This window comes from Psammomys obesus, unplaced genomic scaffold (genome assembly GCF_907164565.1).
Source record: "Psammomys obesus unplaced genomic scaffold, mPsaObe1.curated_primary_1811, whole genome shotgun sequence".
Lineage (NCBI taxonomy): Eukaryota > Metazoa > Chordata > Mammalia > Rodentia > Muridae > Psammomys > Psammomys obesus.
In genome coordinates, this window is record NW_026596120.1 from 17,074,083 (window position 1) to 17,091,031 (window position 16,949).

Sequence of the window (16,949 nt, forward strand, 5' to 3'; positions counted from 1 at the left end):
CAGTGGTTCCTTGCCCTTAGAAATCACCCGGGAGCTTTTAAAAGTAAATCCGATGGCTAGTTCTCCACATTCATCCAATTAAGTAAAAATCTCTAGGGGTGGTGTCCAGGCATTAATGTTTTTTAAAAGCTCCCCAGGTCAGTCTTTGCAAAGCGTTGAGAGCTATGCCTTCTAGAGAGCCTTATTCTAATAAACTGGGACTAGGCTTAAGAGGTGTTTTTTAAGCAACAATTTGTGAGCCTTTTCAATAGGTCCACGTCCTTTACAGTCAGTGTGGCTGGGCTCACTAATGGCATTTATATAGCTCCCTAAACTTATATTGTCCTTCCACGATCAGTGGAGAATTACTGACATGTTTCCCGTTCCTGAGAGTAAACCTCTAGTGGACTTTTTCGGGCAAGGGCTGAGGACTCGGAAGAAGGCGGCGCCAGGTGAGGCAGCCGGGGACCAGAGTCAGATCCCGCCTCTGGCTCTGCCGGGCTCCGCTCCCGCAGTGCTTTAGGCTGCGGAGAGCTACGAACTACATTTCCCATAATGCACCCAGGGACGGGCTGGGGCTGGACAAGCGTCTGGAACCGGGCCTCCGCCACTACAGGCCGGTGAAAGCTGTCTTCCTGCGCCGGTGGCCGGTTGAGGGTCAGCAGGAGAGATCGGTTCCTCCACTGTGGCCATGTCTGTGTCCTCCTGGGGCGCTAGCCCCGCGAAGTTGCACCTTAAGGCCAGGCACGACTGGACACTCATATCCCCCCGGGGGTCTGGCCGAGGGCAGTGACTGGCACCCTCGGTAGGTCCTGTGTTCCCCTAAGAAACAGGTGAGTTCGACTGCCAACCCACGTGGCCTGGGGGCGGCGAGAGGCGGGCAAGCTGTCATCTTTAGAGGGGGGGGCTTGAAAACTGGGGGGGGGGGGGTCCCGGCCATCTACTGCCCCGATAGGAGTACTGCGTCTCTTTGGGGTCCTTCAGCTGGCTGGTCCCAGATGGGCAATACTAAAGATGAGAAGAGACCTCTTCCACTGGCTGGGAGGGCAGTGTCTCACAGGCAGCTGGATAAGACACCAACTTACACTTCGGACATATTCGGCCCCCAGAGTTCTCTTAAAAGGCGACAGAGGGGCGGTGGAGCCAGGCAGTTCATTGGAAGGGTCCCGGGCTTGGGATTTGTTCTTAAAGGCGCCCTGGCTCAGATAACTAGGTTGCCCTTACACTAGGTGAGCCAACCCTTTCTAGTCTGGAGTTTGCTTAGGAAACGTGAGCAGCCTTTGTCAGGAAGGGGAGTGGCCTCCGGAGGTGACCAGGATCAGGCTAGGCTGAGTGTAGTAGAGTGGGCATCCTGCTGAAGCAGCCACAGCACAGCCTCAACTGACTGAGCCCTGTCTGTCATCCATTCTGCATCGTCCTCCCAGACAGACCAAAGGAGTCAAGACCAAAGGGGAAGCACCATCGGAGCAGGAACGACCAAGGTGGTTCAGAGCCAGTAAGGAGGGGCTTTAGAGCCAGTAAGGAGGGGCTTTTGCGAGACCCTCCCCTCTCAGGAGCCATCTGGCGGAGGGATGGAGGTTAGAAGGAGGGATAACACCAGTCTGTTTGGCGACTTACCTCACAGGCTCTGCTCACAGGAAAAGTTGCATACCCCGGGGGAACTCAGAAGGGCTGCTTACAGCAGAGTTCCTGTGGAGACTTCAGGGACTGGTCTGAGATCCCTCCTTTGCCCAACTGCTTCCAGGCCAGTTTCCCTGGAGCATGAGCTGCAAAAGCTCCCATGGAGGTGGGCTTTTTACCTGATACCCTACTTTAACACACCTCCCAGCCTGAGCGGGTGGGTATCCAGAAAGCTGTTCGCTTCACCGGGCCTTCTGGAACCCCAGACTGACCTTGGATAGGATAAAGATGCTATATGATCTCACAAGCTGAGGAACTGTTGTGAAAAGAAAAGAAAAAGCGTCTGCTAGCTCTAGACAGCCGACCTGCTCCCTCTCCCATGCAGGTACCATGCTGGGTAGGCTCTGAAACACCGGGATCATTTAACCCTGAGGCACAGAAGGCACCCTGAGGGAGTGGGCCCTCGGAGCAGAGAACTTATTTGAATCTTGACGCCAGAAGTACAAGGCCACAGAGGGGGGCACTGTGCGGACCTAGGAGGTCAGCAAAGTTGGGAGAGAGATCTAGGAGCAACAGAGAGCTGGCGACCCGTGTCTGCACCTGCAGAGCCAGTGAATGGCCAGTTTGCCCGGGACTCAGGCTGAGGCCCACGGGTGGCTCTTGGAACTCACCTGGCCTCCTAAGGTCAGATGTGTTCCATCAGGTCGTTCATCATTCCCCGGCTCACTGAGCAAACTCTCCAAGGATGGATTTGCGGGACGGAGAACGCTGGATCTGTGTGTGAATGCAATCTGGAATGCACAGCGTGCTTGTAGGAGCAGCTGAGTATGTGATCTATCTACTCTATACAGCCAGATCACATTTATTGTCTCATTTAATCTTGCCACCCCATAAATCAGTAGGGCTGTTGGTCAGATATCTCCATTCCATACCATCTTATAAATGAGGAAACAGACCAGTATAACCAGTTCCTCTAACTACAGAGCTGCTCCCCCCCCCCCCAGCTCCTCCTTCCCAACACTTGATTACTTCCAAAGAAAGCTGTCTCCACGGGCAAGAGTTTTCTTGCCTGATGCCAGGTGCACTTGAACTGGGCCTTTTGCACAGACCTTTCATTTTCTCTCTCTTCCAAAGATATTCGTATTTAAATGTTGGTTTAATTCCTTATTCCTACATCTCTGCTGTGGCAGGCCGCAGGGTGACCTTCAGCCTAGAGAAAACTTCAAGGTGAGCAGGTATACTGGTAGAAGGTCTCTCTGATAAGGAGCTCCAGCAGCAGCATGGAGGGAGGGAATGAGTCATCTACCGGCCTAGGAAGGGATAGAAATGACTTAGGATGTGGGTAGAGTAAGGTCAAAGGTCAAGGGAAGAGGAGTTCAGGATAAGCTGAGCTGATGTAGAAAAGGGGGTGGGAAGAAAGGGCAGAAGATAAGCTCAGAGAAAAAGAGAAGGTTGACTTTCTAGTTGAGGGAGGTGGAATCATAGAGTTAGTTGTGAGCAGAGGAATGAGGTGACCTGCCCCACCTTACAAGAGGCTCACCTTGAATGCAAAGACGGAAGTGGTGGCACGAATCCGGATTGGTTAGGAAACTGCGGCAATAATTTACTGGAGGGGCCTGGAGAGGTGGCTCAGGGGTTAAGAGCATTGGCTGTTCTTCCAATTCCCAGCAACCACGTGGTGGCTCCTAACCATCTATAATAAGATCTGGTGCTCTCTCCTGGTCGGCAGGCGCAATTGCAGGTGATTATCATGGAACCATTAAGGAATGGTCAACAGCTGAGCCAGGTGGGGTGAGTGTAGCGCCTTTAATCCCAGCACTCGGGAGGATCTCTGAGTCAAAAGCCGACCTTGACCACAGAGTTCCAGGGCAGCCAGGGCTACACAGAGAAACCCTGTCTTGAAAACAAACAAACAAAATGAAAGAAAGACTCAACTACTGGATGTAGTCATTTACCATTGGTAAGTCATTCTGTGAGAGGTGGACATTCTGTCAGGAACCACCACTTACTGTCTCATTTCCATTATTATTTACTCTTTTTTTAAGTTTTGTTTTTGTTTTTTGTTTGTTTGTTTGTTTGTTTTTTGAGACAAGATTTCTCTGTGTTGTCCTGGCTGTGCTGAACTTGATCTGTAGATCAGGCTGGCCTTGAACTCCCGAATTCTAGGATTAAAGGTGTGTGCCACCACTCCCAGCCACTTTTAGATTTAAATTTTATTTATTTTAATTATGTGCATGTGAGTGCAGTACCCACAGAGGCCAGAAGAGGGCATCGGATCCGCTGGAGCCAGAGTTACCGGCAGTTGGATCTGCCTAACCCCAGTGCTGGGAAATCAAGCTTATGTCTTGTCTACAATTAAGTCTTTGCTCTGATCTAAACTGCTGAGCAACCTCTCTAGCCCCTGTTTGCTTGTTGTTTGTTTGTGACAGAGTCTCATGTGCCCCAGGTTGTCTTCAAAGTAATATATAGTTGAGGAAATTGAACTTGTGATCCTCTCGCCTCCCTCTCCCTCACGTATAGCTGAGATTATAGGCATGTGTGTCACCTGTTTATTTGAAGACTTAGCTTTTATTTGTATATATGAGTGTGTGTGTGTGTGTGTGTGTGTGTGTGTGTGTGTGTGTGTGTATGGGTGCCTGAGGAGGACAAAAGAGGGCATTGGGTCCCCTGGGAGCTGGAATTCTGTGCTGTTGCAAACCGCCCAGCATGGACCCTGGGAAATGAACCACAGTCCTCTGCAAAAGCATCAGAAAGATTCTTTGCCACCAGGTCATCGCTCCAGCCCTACCTGCGGTGTTTTTGTATACATGTGTGTATATGTACATACATGTGTGAGTGTGCATGGGGAGGCCACAGGTCAACTTAAAATCTTATTCCTTGGGGCTGGAGAGATGGCTCAGTGGTTAAAAGCACTGTCTGCTCTTCCAAAGGACCTGGGTTCAATTTCCCAGCACCCACATGGCAGCTCACAACTGTCTGTACTGCCAATTCCAAGGGATCTGACACCCTCACACATGTCAAAATGCATGTCAAATACAATGAAATAAATTATTTTTAAAAAATGTTATCCCTTAGGTGTTGTCCACCTTGATTGTTTGTTTTTAAACTTTTTTTTTTTATTTGGGGTGGGGGCTATGTGAAAGTTTGAGACAGAGTTTCTTCGAGTAGCTCTGGCTGCCCTGGAATTTGCTCTGTAGACCTAGTGCAGGGATTAAATCGGTGTACCACCACAGCGTAGCCCAACCTTCGTTTTTTGAGGCAGAGTCTCTCATTGGTCCGGAACTCATCTTGCAAGGCTGGTTTGGCCTTAGTGAGCCCGAGGGGTCTGCCTGTCTCCACTTCTCCACCACGCCCAGCTTTTTTACAGGAGTTCTCAGGATTCAACTTGGTCCTCATGCTTACAAGACAAGCATTTAGCAACTGGGCTATCACCCCAGTCCTGTACATGGTTCTATACAGTGCAGCATTCGAATGCAGAGCTGTATGCATTACAGGCAAGCACTCTACCAACTGATGTTACACCGCTAGCCCCATGGCAGCTAGCCTAGGTAGCTAGGCTGGCCTGAAATCCACTGTGCAGTTCTGAATGGCCAGCCTCATGGCTGGTGATGACATTCTTGTCTCAGCCCTTTGAAGTGCCTGGATTGCCATAAGCACCACCACAACAGCCTTTGCCCTCTTTATACTTTATCTCTTTCTTTTTTTATTTTTATTTTTAGAGGTAAGTCCTCAGGTATCCCAAGCTGCTGCCTGTCCCTCTAAGAATTACAGGTGTCACCATGTCATATTTTGAAGATCAAATTGAGCTACTCCCCCCATTCTCTACCCCTCCATCCCCTTTACACCCCCCCTCCCCTACTATTTGTTTCTTTCTTTCTTTCTTTTGGAGATAAGGTCTAACTCTGTAGCTCAAATTAGCCTCATTCTTTCAGCAATCTTCCTGCATTGGCCTCCCAAGTTCTGGGTTTATAGGCCTAAGCCACATGGACTTTTTTTTTTTTTTTTTTTGACAGCACCTGATGTAGACCAAGCTGACATCAAACTCACTGTGTTAGCTAAAGACACCCTTGAACTCCTGACCCCTCTGCCTTCATCTCCAGAGTACTGGGATTTCAGGCATGCACTGCCAGTTTATGTGGTATCTTTGGCTGTCCTGGAGACCACTCTGTGGACCAGGCTGGTCTCAAACTCAGAGATCCATCTGCTTTTGCCTCCCAAGTGCTGGAATCAAAGGCTTGTCCTACTACCATCCAGCTTTTTTTTTGGGAGGGGGGGGCATATTATTTTCAATAGGAAAATTAATACTAATAAATTATAGTATTGGGAAATAAGATGTTTAAGGCATTTCCTCGTCAATCTTGCTTTTCCTTTTATATTTTTGTTATTGTTTCTGTGTGTGTGTGTGTGTGTGTGTGTGTGTGTGTGTGTGTGTTCATGCTGGCACAAGTCCACATGGAGACCAGAGGCCAACCTTCAGAGTCATTCTCAGGAAAACTGTTAACCTCCTATGAAATAGGACCTCTCATCAGCCTAGAACTCACCAATAGGCTATTAGCTGGCTAGCAAGCAAGAGGCATGCTCTCGTCCCTGCCTCCACAGCACTGGGATTATAAGATTATAAGATGCTGGCACCAAACCCAGCATCTTCACATTGGTTCTGGGGTTGGAATTCATGTTTTCTTGTTTTCAAGGCAAACCCTTCACTCACTGAGCCACCCCTGACATCCCTGTCGGTTTGGGGTTTTTTAAATAATTAATTAATTTTATTATTTTGGGGGTTTTTTTTGTGTGTGTGTGATAGGGTTTCTCTGTGTAGCCCTAGCTGTTCTGGTACTCTGTAAACCAGGCTGGCCTCAAACTCACAGCGATCACCTGCCTTTGCCTCCCAAGTGATGGGATTAAAGGGGTGTGCTACTACTGCCCAGCTGGTTTGGTTATTGTAAGATTTATTTTTATTATTTTTGTGTATATGTCTGCATAAATGTATGTCATTCGTGTGTGTGCCTGTGGAGGCCAGAAGACATCCATTTTCTGGAGAGGGAGTTATATGCAGTTGTAGGCCTAACATGGGACTGAGGACCAAACTTGGATTTTCTAGAACAATAAATATTTTTAACTGCTGAGCCATCTTTCTAACCACCCTTCCTGCTAGTTTAGTTTTGTTGTTGTTGTTGTTTTGTTTGTTGTTTTTGAGAGAAGGTCTCATTTAGGCACTACAGGACTTGATACTTGCTTTGTAGCTTAGAATGACCTTGAACTCCAGAGCCTCTGGCTCTGCCTCTCCAGAGCTAGAATTTTGGGTATGTGCCACCACACCTGGCAAGAAACATTCTTTAAAGAGATGATAGATTGAGAGCTGTTCTGGGACATAAAGCCTTATGATAACAAACTAGACAGTTACATGTGTACACCTGTAAATCAGGAGAAAGATGAGGGCTAGAAATAAAGTTGGATCCATTAATGTGTAGAGGTAATTTATGAGACTGAAATAAGATCCCTAAGGCAGAGAAAACCAAGTACTGAGATTTGGGCCCCTCCAATAAGAATAGTAGAAGAGGCTGCAGAGATGGCTCAGAGGTTAAGAGCGTTGGGTTCAATACCCAGAGACCACATGTGGTTCACAACCCTCTGTAATGAGATCTGGTGCCCTCTGCTGGTGTGAGGGCTTACATGCAGGCAGAACACTATTAAAAAAAAGAAAGAAAGAAAGCGCTCAGATGGGAAGTTCATGAGGTCAGGAGGAGAACCAAGAAAGGAGAGTGTCATACTAGAAGCCAAGAGTTGAAAGTGCTTCAGGGGAGAAAAAAATAAGCCAATGTTACCAGTGGCATAAACCTGAAATCCTAGTACTTGGGAGGACAGACTGGTCCTCAAGTTCAAATCCAGACTGTACTACATAGTGAACCTCAGAACAGTAGAGCAGCCTTAGCCACAAAGTGAGACACTGTCTTAAAAAAAAAAAAAAACCAAAGAAGATAGGACAAGGGCTGGAAAAGAGGGGGGAGGGAAACAGAGGAGGGGGAGAGAGGAGAGCATCTCAGGGCATCTTTCCATTCAGGGATGAGGTGAGTTGATCTGGTAGAATAACGTGAGGGATTCTAGGGAACAGAAATGGAGATGCTGTGGCAGCCTCACAGCTTAGTAGTTGTATGCAGACTCTCCACGTTTGCCAACCCCTTTAGCTATGGCACTAACTCTAGGCAGCTCTGCCTCTGCAGTATTTCAAAGCTTCTACTTAATCTACTTTCCCGCATGTGGAAGGCAGCGTTCTGAAATAGCAGAGCTATAAGATGCTAGTAGAATGGACTGCTGCCTGGCACGAGCTATTACCAGAGACGGGAGAGATCGCTCGGTCACTGAGTGTTTTCTCAAAACCTCGAGGACTGGAGTTGAGATCCAGCATACACATAACAAGCCAGGCACCTCATAACATCCTGCAACTCCAAGAGACACAGAGAGGAGGATTGCTTAAGCTTGCTGCTTTCCAGATTAGCTGAGAAAATGTGAGACACCTGATGATCTCTTCTGCCTCCCAACCTGCACAAAGGCACACACAGCTACACACACATATAGACGATGCACACATCACATACACAGGAATTGATCATGCTGATGTATCGGGTAGTGCATCTTACTCCTTTGCCCTTCTTGATGCCTTTTTTTTTTTAACCTCCTAGGACAGTCCTTAAGATGGCTGCTGACATGCATAGGAAGAGAAGCCAAGAATGCCCTGATGGCACGTTGGCCCCTTCCAATGGCCAAAGTGTGGAGAGAGCTGAGAGCCCCACGCCAGGACTGACTCAGGGAACAGAGCCAGGTATGGGTAGAGTGCATTCTCCAGCCGGAGTCTAGAACAGCCAAGCCTATGCACAGAGGATCTGTGATCACTGTCTCCTTCCTACACACTCGTACATTTGCTCAGTCACTCGTTAAGTATTTGTCACATGCTGGGGATACTGCAGAGAGTGGGGCTCAGTTTGTTTACATTTTACCTTTCCTACCATTTCCCATTGTACCAGCCGAGACAGCTGTGAGAACCTGTCATAAGAAAAACATGTCCCTCTTCTGGCACATAGACATACATGCAGGCAAAACACCAATGCACATAAAATAAAGGTAAATAAGAAATCTTTCTCTTTTTAGGAGGGGAGTGGTGATTCGAGACAGGGTTTCTCTGTGTAGCCCTTGCTGTTCTAGAACTTTCTGTGTAAACCAGGCTGGCCTTGAATTCACAGAGATGCCTATGGCTTCTAAGTGCACTAATTAAAGATGTACACCACAACCACCAGGCTAAAATAGCTTCTTTTTTTTTTTTAAAGATTATTTATTATGTATGCAGTGTTCTGCCTGTATTTATGCCTGTGTGCCAGATCTCATTATAGATGGTTGTAAGCCATCATATGGTTGCTGGGAATTGAACTCAGGACCTTAGAAGAGCAGCCATCTCTCTTAACCCCTGAGCCATCTCTTCAGCTCCTAAGATATCTTCTACTAAAAACTCAAACTGTGTTTCCAAAGCAAAAGAAGAGCTGGGCATGATGGTGTAAGCTGTAGTCCCAGCACCTGTGGGCTGAGGCAGGATTGGGGTGAGTTCCTGGCTGGCCGGGGGCTGAGCAATGAATATGAGGGTAGCCGCTTCCATATCAAGACCATAGCTCCAAAACAAGGAAACAAAGTGGGGGCAGGGCTTTCACCCACTAGTCAAATACTTACCTAGCATGCCCCATGAAAAGATAGGTAGATAGGTAAGAGTAACAGAAAACCGACATGGTCCCTGTCCCGGAGGAGCCACAAGCCAGTAGTGGTCAGGGGCTCTGGCCACCCCTCCCCCACGAATAGAGAAGGTGAATAACTAAGTTCATGCTCTCGGGGGATGCCACTGTGGTGACCGTGAACTGCTCAGTGTTCCAAAGGAAATCCACTCGAGACAAATGATCGTGTCTGGGGTTGAAGGTCAGGTTCGTAACTAACTACATCTGTCCTTCAAGCTGAGGTGTGGCAAGTACTTGCCCACACGAGGGGATGGTGCTGCCTTCCAGGTAGACAGCAGGTGCAGAGTTCCTGAGGTGAGTGTGAGTAAGGGCTGAGGGGTCCAACGCACAGGTGGAGAAAGGCCAGTGTGTTGGGAATGGACAAGGGCTAAGCTGTCCAGTTTTCAGAGGTAGGCAGATACTGATTTCCATTGCTGCCACGAGACCAAGGGCCCCTAAGTTGTAGATTAGCATGGTCCCTGGCAGACAGTGGTAGGAGGAGTAGCTTGGCCCCATAAAGAGCCGCGGTGACCTGCTAGGCACGTCCTTGGTGAGTGTCTTCCAGCAGCTGCCTCTCTAAGGGCCAGTGCTTTCGGTCTGCAGGTGCTGGGCAGGAGGGTGCCATGTTTGTCCACGCACGTTCCTATGAAGACCTGACAGAATTAGAAGACGGGGACACTTCTGGGGACAGCCCCAAAGAGTATGCTGGGAGTCCCCCGCCACTGCCTACAGACATGCGCCAGATCAGCCAGGACTTCAGCGAGCTAAGCACCCAGCTGACAGGTGTGGCCCGGGACCTGCAGGAGGAGATGCTGCCGGGAAGCTCTGAAGACTGGCCCGAGCCCCAGGAGGCAGCTGGCCAACCAGCCTCAGAGCCCTCCCAGGAGGGCACAGCTGAAGATGAGGAGGATGCCACCGAGGCATGGCGCCTCCACCAGAAGCACGTGTTTGTACTGAGTGAGGCAGGGAAGCCCGTGTATTCCCGCTATGGGTCTGAGGAAGCGCTTTCCAGCACTATGGGTGTCATGGTTGCCCTGGTGTCCTTCCTGGAGGCAGACAAGAATGCCATCCGCTCCATCCATGCAGGTGAGCCACCTGAAGAGGGCTGTGGGCAAGGCTGCAGTGGCAGGGTTTAATCAAACCAGCTTTTAGACACGGACGCACACACATGCACACACGAGCACTCTTAGAAAGCTGGGTTGTGTTGTTACTCACGCTTTTACTGACATAGGATAACCAGACAGGCCTCCTGAGGTGGTGGGGCTGTGGTGAGAGCTAAAGGCCGTTCTGACAGGAGTCTTGCCATTAGAAAGGATAAAAGCCTCCGGGAGCAGTAACAAAAATATGAATAAAAAATATATATATATATATATATATATATATATATATATATATATATATATATATATATATATAAAAGCAGTCAACCCCAGATCCCTTGTTAATTGAGTTAGCATTTACCGTAATATGTGCTTTCTTGAGCTGGATCTGGTAATGTGTATCTACCTGTAAATTCCAGCACTTGGGAGGTGGGGCAGGGGACTCAGCCTCAGCTGGATTAGCCGGTCCCGGGCCAACCTGGGCTACTTGAGACGCTCTCAAAAAGCAAACAAAGAATGTATTTTCCGGAAGAGCTTCTTTTCTCGTGAGTCAGTGTGTGAAACAAATGGCAGGAAGTGAGGTGACCGGCTGACCACACCAATGAGCCCCTGCAGAGTTCAGAGCTCCCAGCAAGAAAAGCTTGGAGAGTGAAGCTTTGTGCCCACTGGGAAAGGCTATCCGGGAGGGCTTCTGGGAGGAGGGCTGAAGCTGACCCCCTCCCCACACCCTCAGATGGATACAAGGTAGTATTCGTGCGCCGGAGCCCTCTGGTGCTGGTGGCGGTGGCCCGCACGCGACAGTCGGCCCAGGAGCTGGCGCAGGAGCTCCTGTACATCTACTATCAGATCCTGAGCCTCCTCACCGGCGCGCAGCTGAGCCACATCTTCCAGCAGAAGCAGAACTACGACCTGCGGCGCCTGCTCTCGGGCTCGGAGCGAATCACCGATAACCTGCTGCAGCTGATGGCTCGAGACCCCAGTTTCCTGATGGGTGCGGCGCGGTGCCTGCCCTTGGCCGCGGCGGTGCGGGACACGGTGAGTGCCAGCCTGCAGCAGGCGCGCGCTCGCAGCCTGGTCTTTTCCATCCTGCTGGCCCGCAACCAGCTGGTGGCGCTCGTGCGCCGCAAGGACCAATTCCTGCACCCCATCGACCTGCACCTGCTTTTCAACCTCATCAGCTCCTCCTCATCCTTCCGTGAGGGCGAGGCCTGGACCCCCGTGTGCCTGCCAAAGTTCAATGCGGCTGGCTTCTTCCACGCACACATCTCTTACCTAGAACCTGACACCGACCTCTGCCTGCTGCTCATCTCCACCGACCGCGAGGACTTCTTCGCCGTCTCGGACTGTCGCCGCCGCTTCCTGGAACGCCTCCGAAAGCGCGGGGCCCATCTGGCCCTGCGGGAGGCGCTGCGCACGCCTTACTACAGCGTTGCCCAGGTGGGCATCCCTGACCTTCGCCACTTCCTCTATAAGTCAAAGAGCTCAGGACTCTTCACCAGGTGAGAGGAGGCACTGCTTCAAGGCGGCAAGGAGGCAGAAATGGGGGGAGGCTGGTTGGTCCTGAGATCTCAGACACAGCCCTGAACCTGACCACTCTTTTGAGGGTGTTCCAGTGTGCTGGGGCTGTTTCCCTCCGCTATGGCTTGGTGGGCAAACACCTCTCTGCTTCAGTACTCACGAGGCCTGGAACAACTTGGGAAAGAGGCGGGAACATAGGTTCCCCAGGCCCTTTACGCTGTAGCAGCTCTGCCTTTGGGGTCCTTTTGGTCCAGACCAGGATGCAGAGCCCCTCACCTACCACTCCAATAAAGGAGCTGGGCAGATATGGCAGCGCCCATCCCCCCTTTCCATCCCACCCGCTTTTTCCCAGCTTGACTTCCTCCACTGTAGACCTTTTACTCTGATACCTAAACTCAGAAACAGCCTCTCCAAGGAAGGGTCACCATAAACCTGGCAAGCGGGGCTGGATTCCAGTCTGGATAGTCTTCTGTAGTCAGAAGACAATGCCCTGCCTGCCGGAGAGCACCTGGGGAGAACAGGCAGTTAAGTCTCCCTATCCAGAAACAGATGTTTCCAGATCTCCAGGGAAGACAGTGAAAGGCCTTCCGCTGTGAACCCATTTCTCCATCTGCAGTCCTGAGATCGAGGCCCCATACACCAGTGAAGAGGAGCAGGAGCGGCTGCTGGGCCTCTACCAGTACCTGCACAGCCGTGCCCACAATGCCTCTCGCCCCCTCAAGACCATCTACTATACAGGCCCCAATGAGAACCTCCTAGCCTGGGTAAGGTGGTTCTTACCCTAGACCAACTGGCCTCCGTCCGGATTCTGGGTAGACGCCACAAGAGGCCTGCCTGTTCTAGATGATGACCCTTTGCCCCCTCCTCCAGGTGACAGGTGCCTTTGAGCTCTACATGTGCTACAGCCCACTGGGGACCAAGGCATCAGCCGTCAGTGCCATCCATAAGCTCATGCGCTGGATCCGCAAAGAGGAAGACCGTCTCTTCATCCTCACACCCCTCACCTATTGATGGAAGCGGGAAGGCACGCTGGGCCTGGGAAACCACACTGGGCCTGGGAAGCCATGGGAGCCTCCAGGTGAGGCTGGCTTCTCCTTCCCAGCCAGCAGGCAGGAACTGTGGGTTGGTGCGTGCATTAAAGTGCTTTGGGAAAGACACTCTTTGCACTTTGTCGTTGGTTCTTTGTTTTGTTGCGTTTTGAGGCAGGCTCTCTCTGTGTAGCAGCGGCTGTCAGGAACTCACCGTGTGAACCAGGCTGTCCTGGAATTCACAGAGATCCACCTGTCTCTGCCTCCTGAGTACTGGGGTGCCACGGCACCCAGCTCCATTACTGGGTCTGCTACCCATTCACTCTTACGTATAGACAGAAGACCCCTCTTCCTGGCCTTACATATCCCTATACATGGGGCACATGCTCGTCTGAGCCCCTCTCCTCCCGCTCTCTGCCAGCATCAGGCCGCTCACATGTGGAGTCAGATTCCAGTCAGGGCCTGTTTCGGTTCCATTGAAGTCCTGCCACATATGAAGGGTTCATGAGCATCTTTGTTCATGCCCATCTTTTTTTTTTTTTTTTTAACTTTTATTATTAGTTACATTTTATTAACTCTGTATCCTGCTCCCTCATTCACTCTCAATCCCACCCTGCCTCCCTCATCTCCTCCCTGCCCCTTTCCAAGTCCACTGATTGGGGAGGACCTCCTCCCCTTCTATCTGACCCTGCATGCCCATCCTTATTTATGCTAGTGCTAGAGCCAGCCTCTCCTTTTACTCCTTGGTGGGGGCCCCAGAAGCTGCTTCGAAGGACAGTTCCATCACCAGCACTCTGGTTTCGAGACCCTGGTTAGAGGGCTGCTGTAGGAAAGTTCAGGCTGAGCTGAGTAAGACAGATGGGGATGATCTGGCTTGGCTTCTGGGTAGGGATCCTTGGCAGTGTTGGGCATGATCAAAGTCAGTATCCCTACAGCCACAGGCCCCTGGGGACAATGCTTAGGCCCTCCCATAAAGTGCTGCCTGCCTTGGTTCCTGTATCTCCGTCAGCCAGTTCATCAGAGCAGCGCCCCCCCCCCAAAAAAAAAGTGAGCCAAAGGAAGCCCATTTGATCTCTAGAGCCTCTAGGGGTAAATCTGCTTTAATAAGTTCACTAGGAATGCTGCTGTCGTTAGTCACTCTGTTCCTCAGCCTGTCCTACTGTGGACACTCCTAAGAGGCTCAAGAGTAAAGGACTAGTTCCATTCCCTCTGCCATAATACCTCTCTGGGCAACCTAGGGCATAATACAGAAGGCCTCCAGCTTGCTGGGGAGTGGGGCTCCTCTCCTGGTCCTGCTACAACTTAAACATCTCATTGATCTGAGGAGCAAAAGGCCTAACTAAAGAGAAAATTGTACAATGAACGCGGCCTTCTGGCTGTCAGAATCACCTCCATGCAGCCTCTGAGAGCAGAGAGGCCATAATTATTTTTGCCACTGAAACCACACCAGAGGACATGTATACATTAACAGGGGCCGTGTTAAGATGCGCCGTGACTTCCTTGGCAGTGTAACCGCTGTTACTGCTTTCAACCTAGATCTCCTTAGGATTAAGATGGCAGCAGGGCACCTTCCCAGATCCCTAAGACCCTTGGAAGCACCCTGCACACAGGCCCCAGGTCCCTTTCCTACCTATTTTGTGCTTTTTCCCCCCCACTTGCTCCTGACTGGGAAAGTCAGTTCAACCCTTTGGGATCAGGGTGATGCAAAGCTCAACAGTTAGGTGACTCTTAACTGCTTCTGGTAGCCACTCTAGACCTCTGTAGGTCAGCTTCCGTTCTGCCCAGGGACAGGGAGAGAAGGTCACAGGTAAGCCTGTGTGGCTAGGACAGTAGGCCTCTTAAGTGTGGAGTGTGACCGATTTGGAGGTCAAGCCTGAGATGACAGGCAAAGAAAGGAGGTGTTCCTACTAGAGGCACCAACATTTGCAAAGAACCTGATCTAACTGCTGTGCAGTGAAGCCTGCGGAGCTGAGGGATTTTCAGCCTCCAGATAAAAATACAGCGGGCTAGTCACTTAGAGCTGCAGGCCGATGTAGTTAGAGACCCCTGGTTTCACTAACGTGGTTTCTGTGTTGGAGAAGGAGACTAGCTCTAACCTTCTGAAGTGTTCAGAGGGGCCTGAGCCCCTGGAGGGCAAAGTGGCTAGCATTCCTGAGTTGTAAGATGCCAGAGTCATTAACTAAGTCATAAACCAGCAATAGGCCAAACCCAGTGAGTTTACCTTAGAGAAGTGTAGGGCGCATGCCCAGCTTGAAGCTCCTGCAGAACCCACAGATGAAAAGCAACACAGGGGTTCTCCCGTGGACCCCACAGTTGAGAAACAAATGTACCCCAAATGGAGCTTTGTCGGGGGGGGGGGGGCAGTCACCATCATGGCCACGTGGTGGCAGCAGAGAACCAACTACTGGCTGCTCCCACCTCCAAATGGTTTGGGTAAGGCCATCCAAAGGGGCTTCTGAAGTCTACCTTCAGTACCCAGAAATGTCTCCCGGCAGAACAGCAGTCACAAGAGCCCCTGTATGGACACTGTGTGGAGAGGATTTCGGTTTTTCTCTGCATGACCATCTTTAGACATGTTGACCATGGAACACTGGAAGGGTGCCATGGTTTGCGTTATATATTTATTCATTTCTGGGCCAGTTCTACTTAGGAAAAGGAGCACCTTTTATGTTGTCTTGGGCATATTCTCTATCCGCTGGGTGTGGCGACTCCATGGGCCATTTCCCGTCAGTTACCAGGTACTCAAGAACTTCAACCGAGAAGGAGGGACAGTCCTACCCTGGGGATGGAGGAAAGGCATGAATTCACTGTGTTGGGGTGTGTATACCCCAGGTTCTTAGTGGTTCATGATATCCAGCCACCGGCTGGATAGAAAAGGCTTTCTAACACTAGCCTGTGGCAGTTGCATCTCATAGGAAAGATTAGCATGGCCCCTGCGCAAGGAAGACATGCAAATTTGTGGTGGTCCATATTTTTTGATGATTTTAAATGATGCTTTAGAAAGTTTTTTTTTTTTTTTTTCTGTTGTTGCTGTTTTTGTTTTAAAGTTGGGCGTGGTAGTAAAAGCCTTTAATCCCAGCACTTGGGAGGCAGAGGCAGGTGGATCTCTGAGTTCGAGGCCAGCCTGGTCTACAAAGAGTTCAGGTCTACAAAGGTCAGCCAGGGCTGCACAGAAAAAACCCTGTCTCAGAAAACAAAACAAAACAACATGAACAAAAAAGGTGTCCTAGGGTAATACCATCCCAATTACAAAAGGGTGAAAGGGAGAGGAAGCATCCGAGGAGGCTTAGAAAGGGAAAGGCAGGTGGGAGGGCTGTCCAGGGTGGGGAGTAGAAGAGGTAGAGTTTCCCAGGCCAAACTGAATCTCATTAAGCTCCTCCCTCCCCAGCTCCCTTATCCTCAGCCACCCTGGGACTCACCCAGCCCATAGCTGCCTTGTGAAGAGCCCTCTAGACTTAGATCAGGTTCACTGACCTAAGGAACCTGCCCCATCGAGAAAGAGCACTTGCCAAGGGACAGCTACTGAGGCCCAGGTGAGAGAGAAGGCAAAGCAAAATGGGCTGCACCTTGTGGAAAGAGGACTCCTTATCTCAACCAACCAGAATCACATTCTCCATCAGAGACTGAGTCCACAAAACACGGCTCAGAGCAGACCAGAGGTGCCCTGGAAGCCATACCTCCCCCATATCAGGGCACTAGGGGAGACCCATTTACCACCATCACACTGAGGCCACAGTGACAGGATCAAAGCGAGAAGGCCAGGTTTTTATATCCAGCCGGCAGGAGCCAGACTCCATTAACCCTTTATGGCTCTGGGCAGATGGGGCAGGACACAAGATACCTTCCTCTGACACTGCTCAAAATAGGCACACGGGATGATGGTCCCTGACCAAGGAAGGTATGTCCCATGGTAATCCTTTCTGGAGGCCCACGAGTCACTCTGTCTTGTGCAT

The 16,949-nt window shown here is 50.4% G+C and overlaps 1 protein-coding gene and 1 pseudogene across 4 annotated transcripts; both read left to right on the forward strand.

Annotated features, from left to right (window-relative positions):
* Positions 1-549: 549 nt before the first annotated feature.
* Positions 550-13,125, forward strand: Mon1a (MON1 homolog A, secretory trafficking associated). Of its 4 annotated transcripts, none has more exons than XM_055629860.1 (6): positions 550-812; positions 8,277-8,416; positions 9,954-10,436; positions 11,184-11,949; positions 12,585-12,732; positions 12,839-13,125. In XM_055629860.1, the coding sequence occupies exons 2-6, from the start codon at positions 8,290-8,292 to the stop codon at positions 12,977-12,979; spliced, it is 1,665 nt and encodes a 554-aa protein (XP_055485835.1). In that variant the 5' UTR covers positions 550-812; positions 8,277-8,289; the 3' UTR covers positions 12,980-13,125. The 4 variants fall into 4 exon arrangements, with proteins under 4 accessions (XP_055485835.1, XP_055485837.1, XP_055485836.1 ...); XM_055629862.1 differs by lacking the exon at positions 550-812 and adding an exon at positions 1,296-1,474; XM_055629861.1 differs by lacking the exon at positions 550-812 and adding an exon at positions 1,296-1,460.
* Positions 13,126-15,873: 2,748 nt separating this feature from the next.
* LOC129693212 (U6 spliceosomal RNA) lies at positions 15,874-15,972 on the forward strand (annotated as a pseudogene).
* The last annotated feature ends 977 nt before the right edge of the window (positions 15,973-16,949 follow it).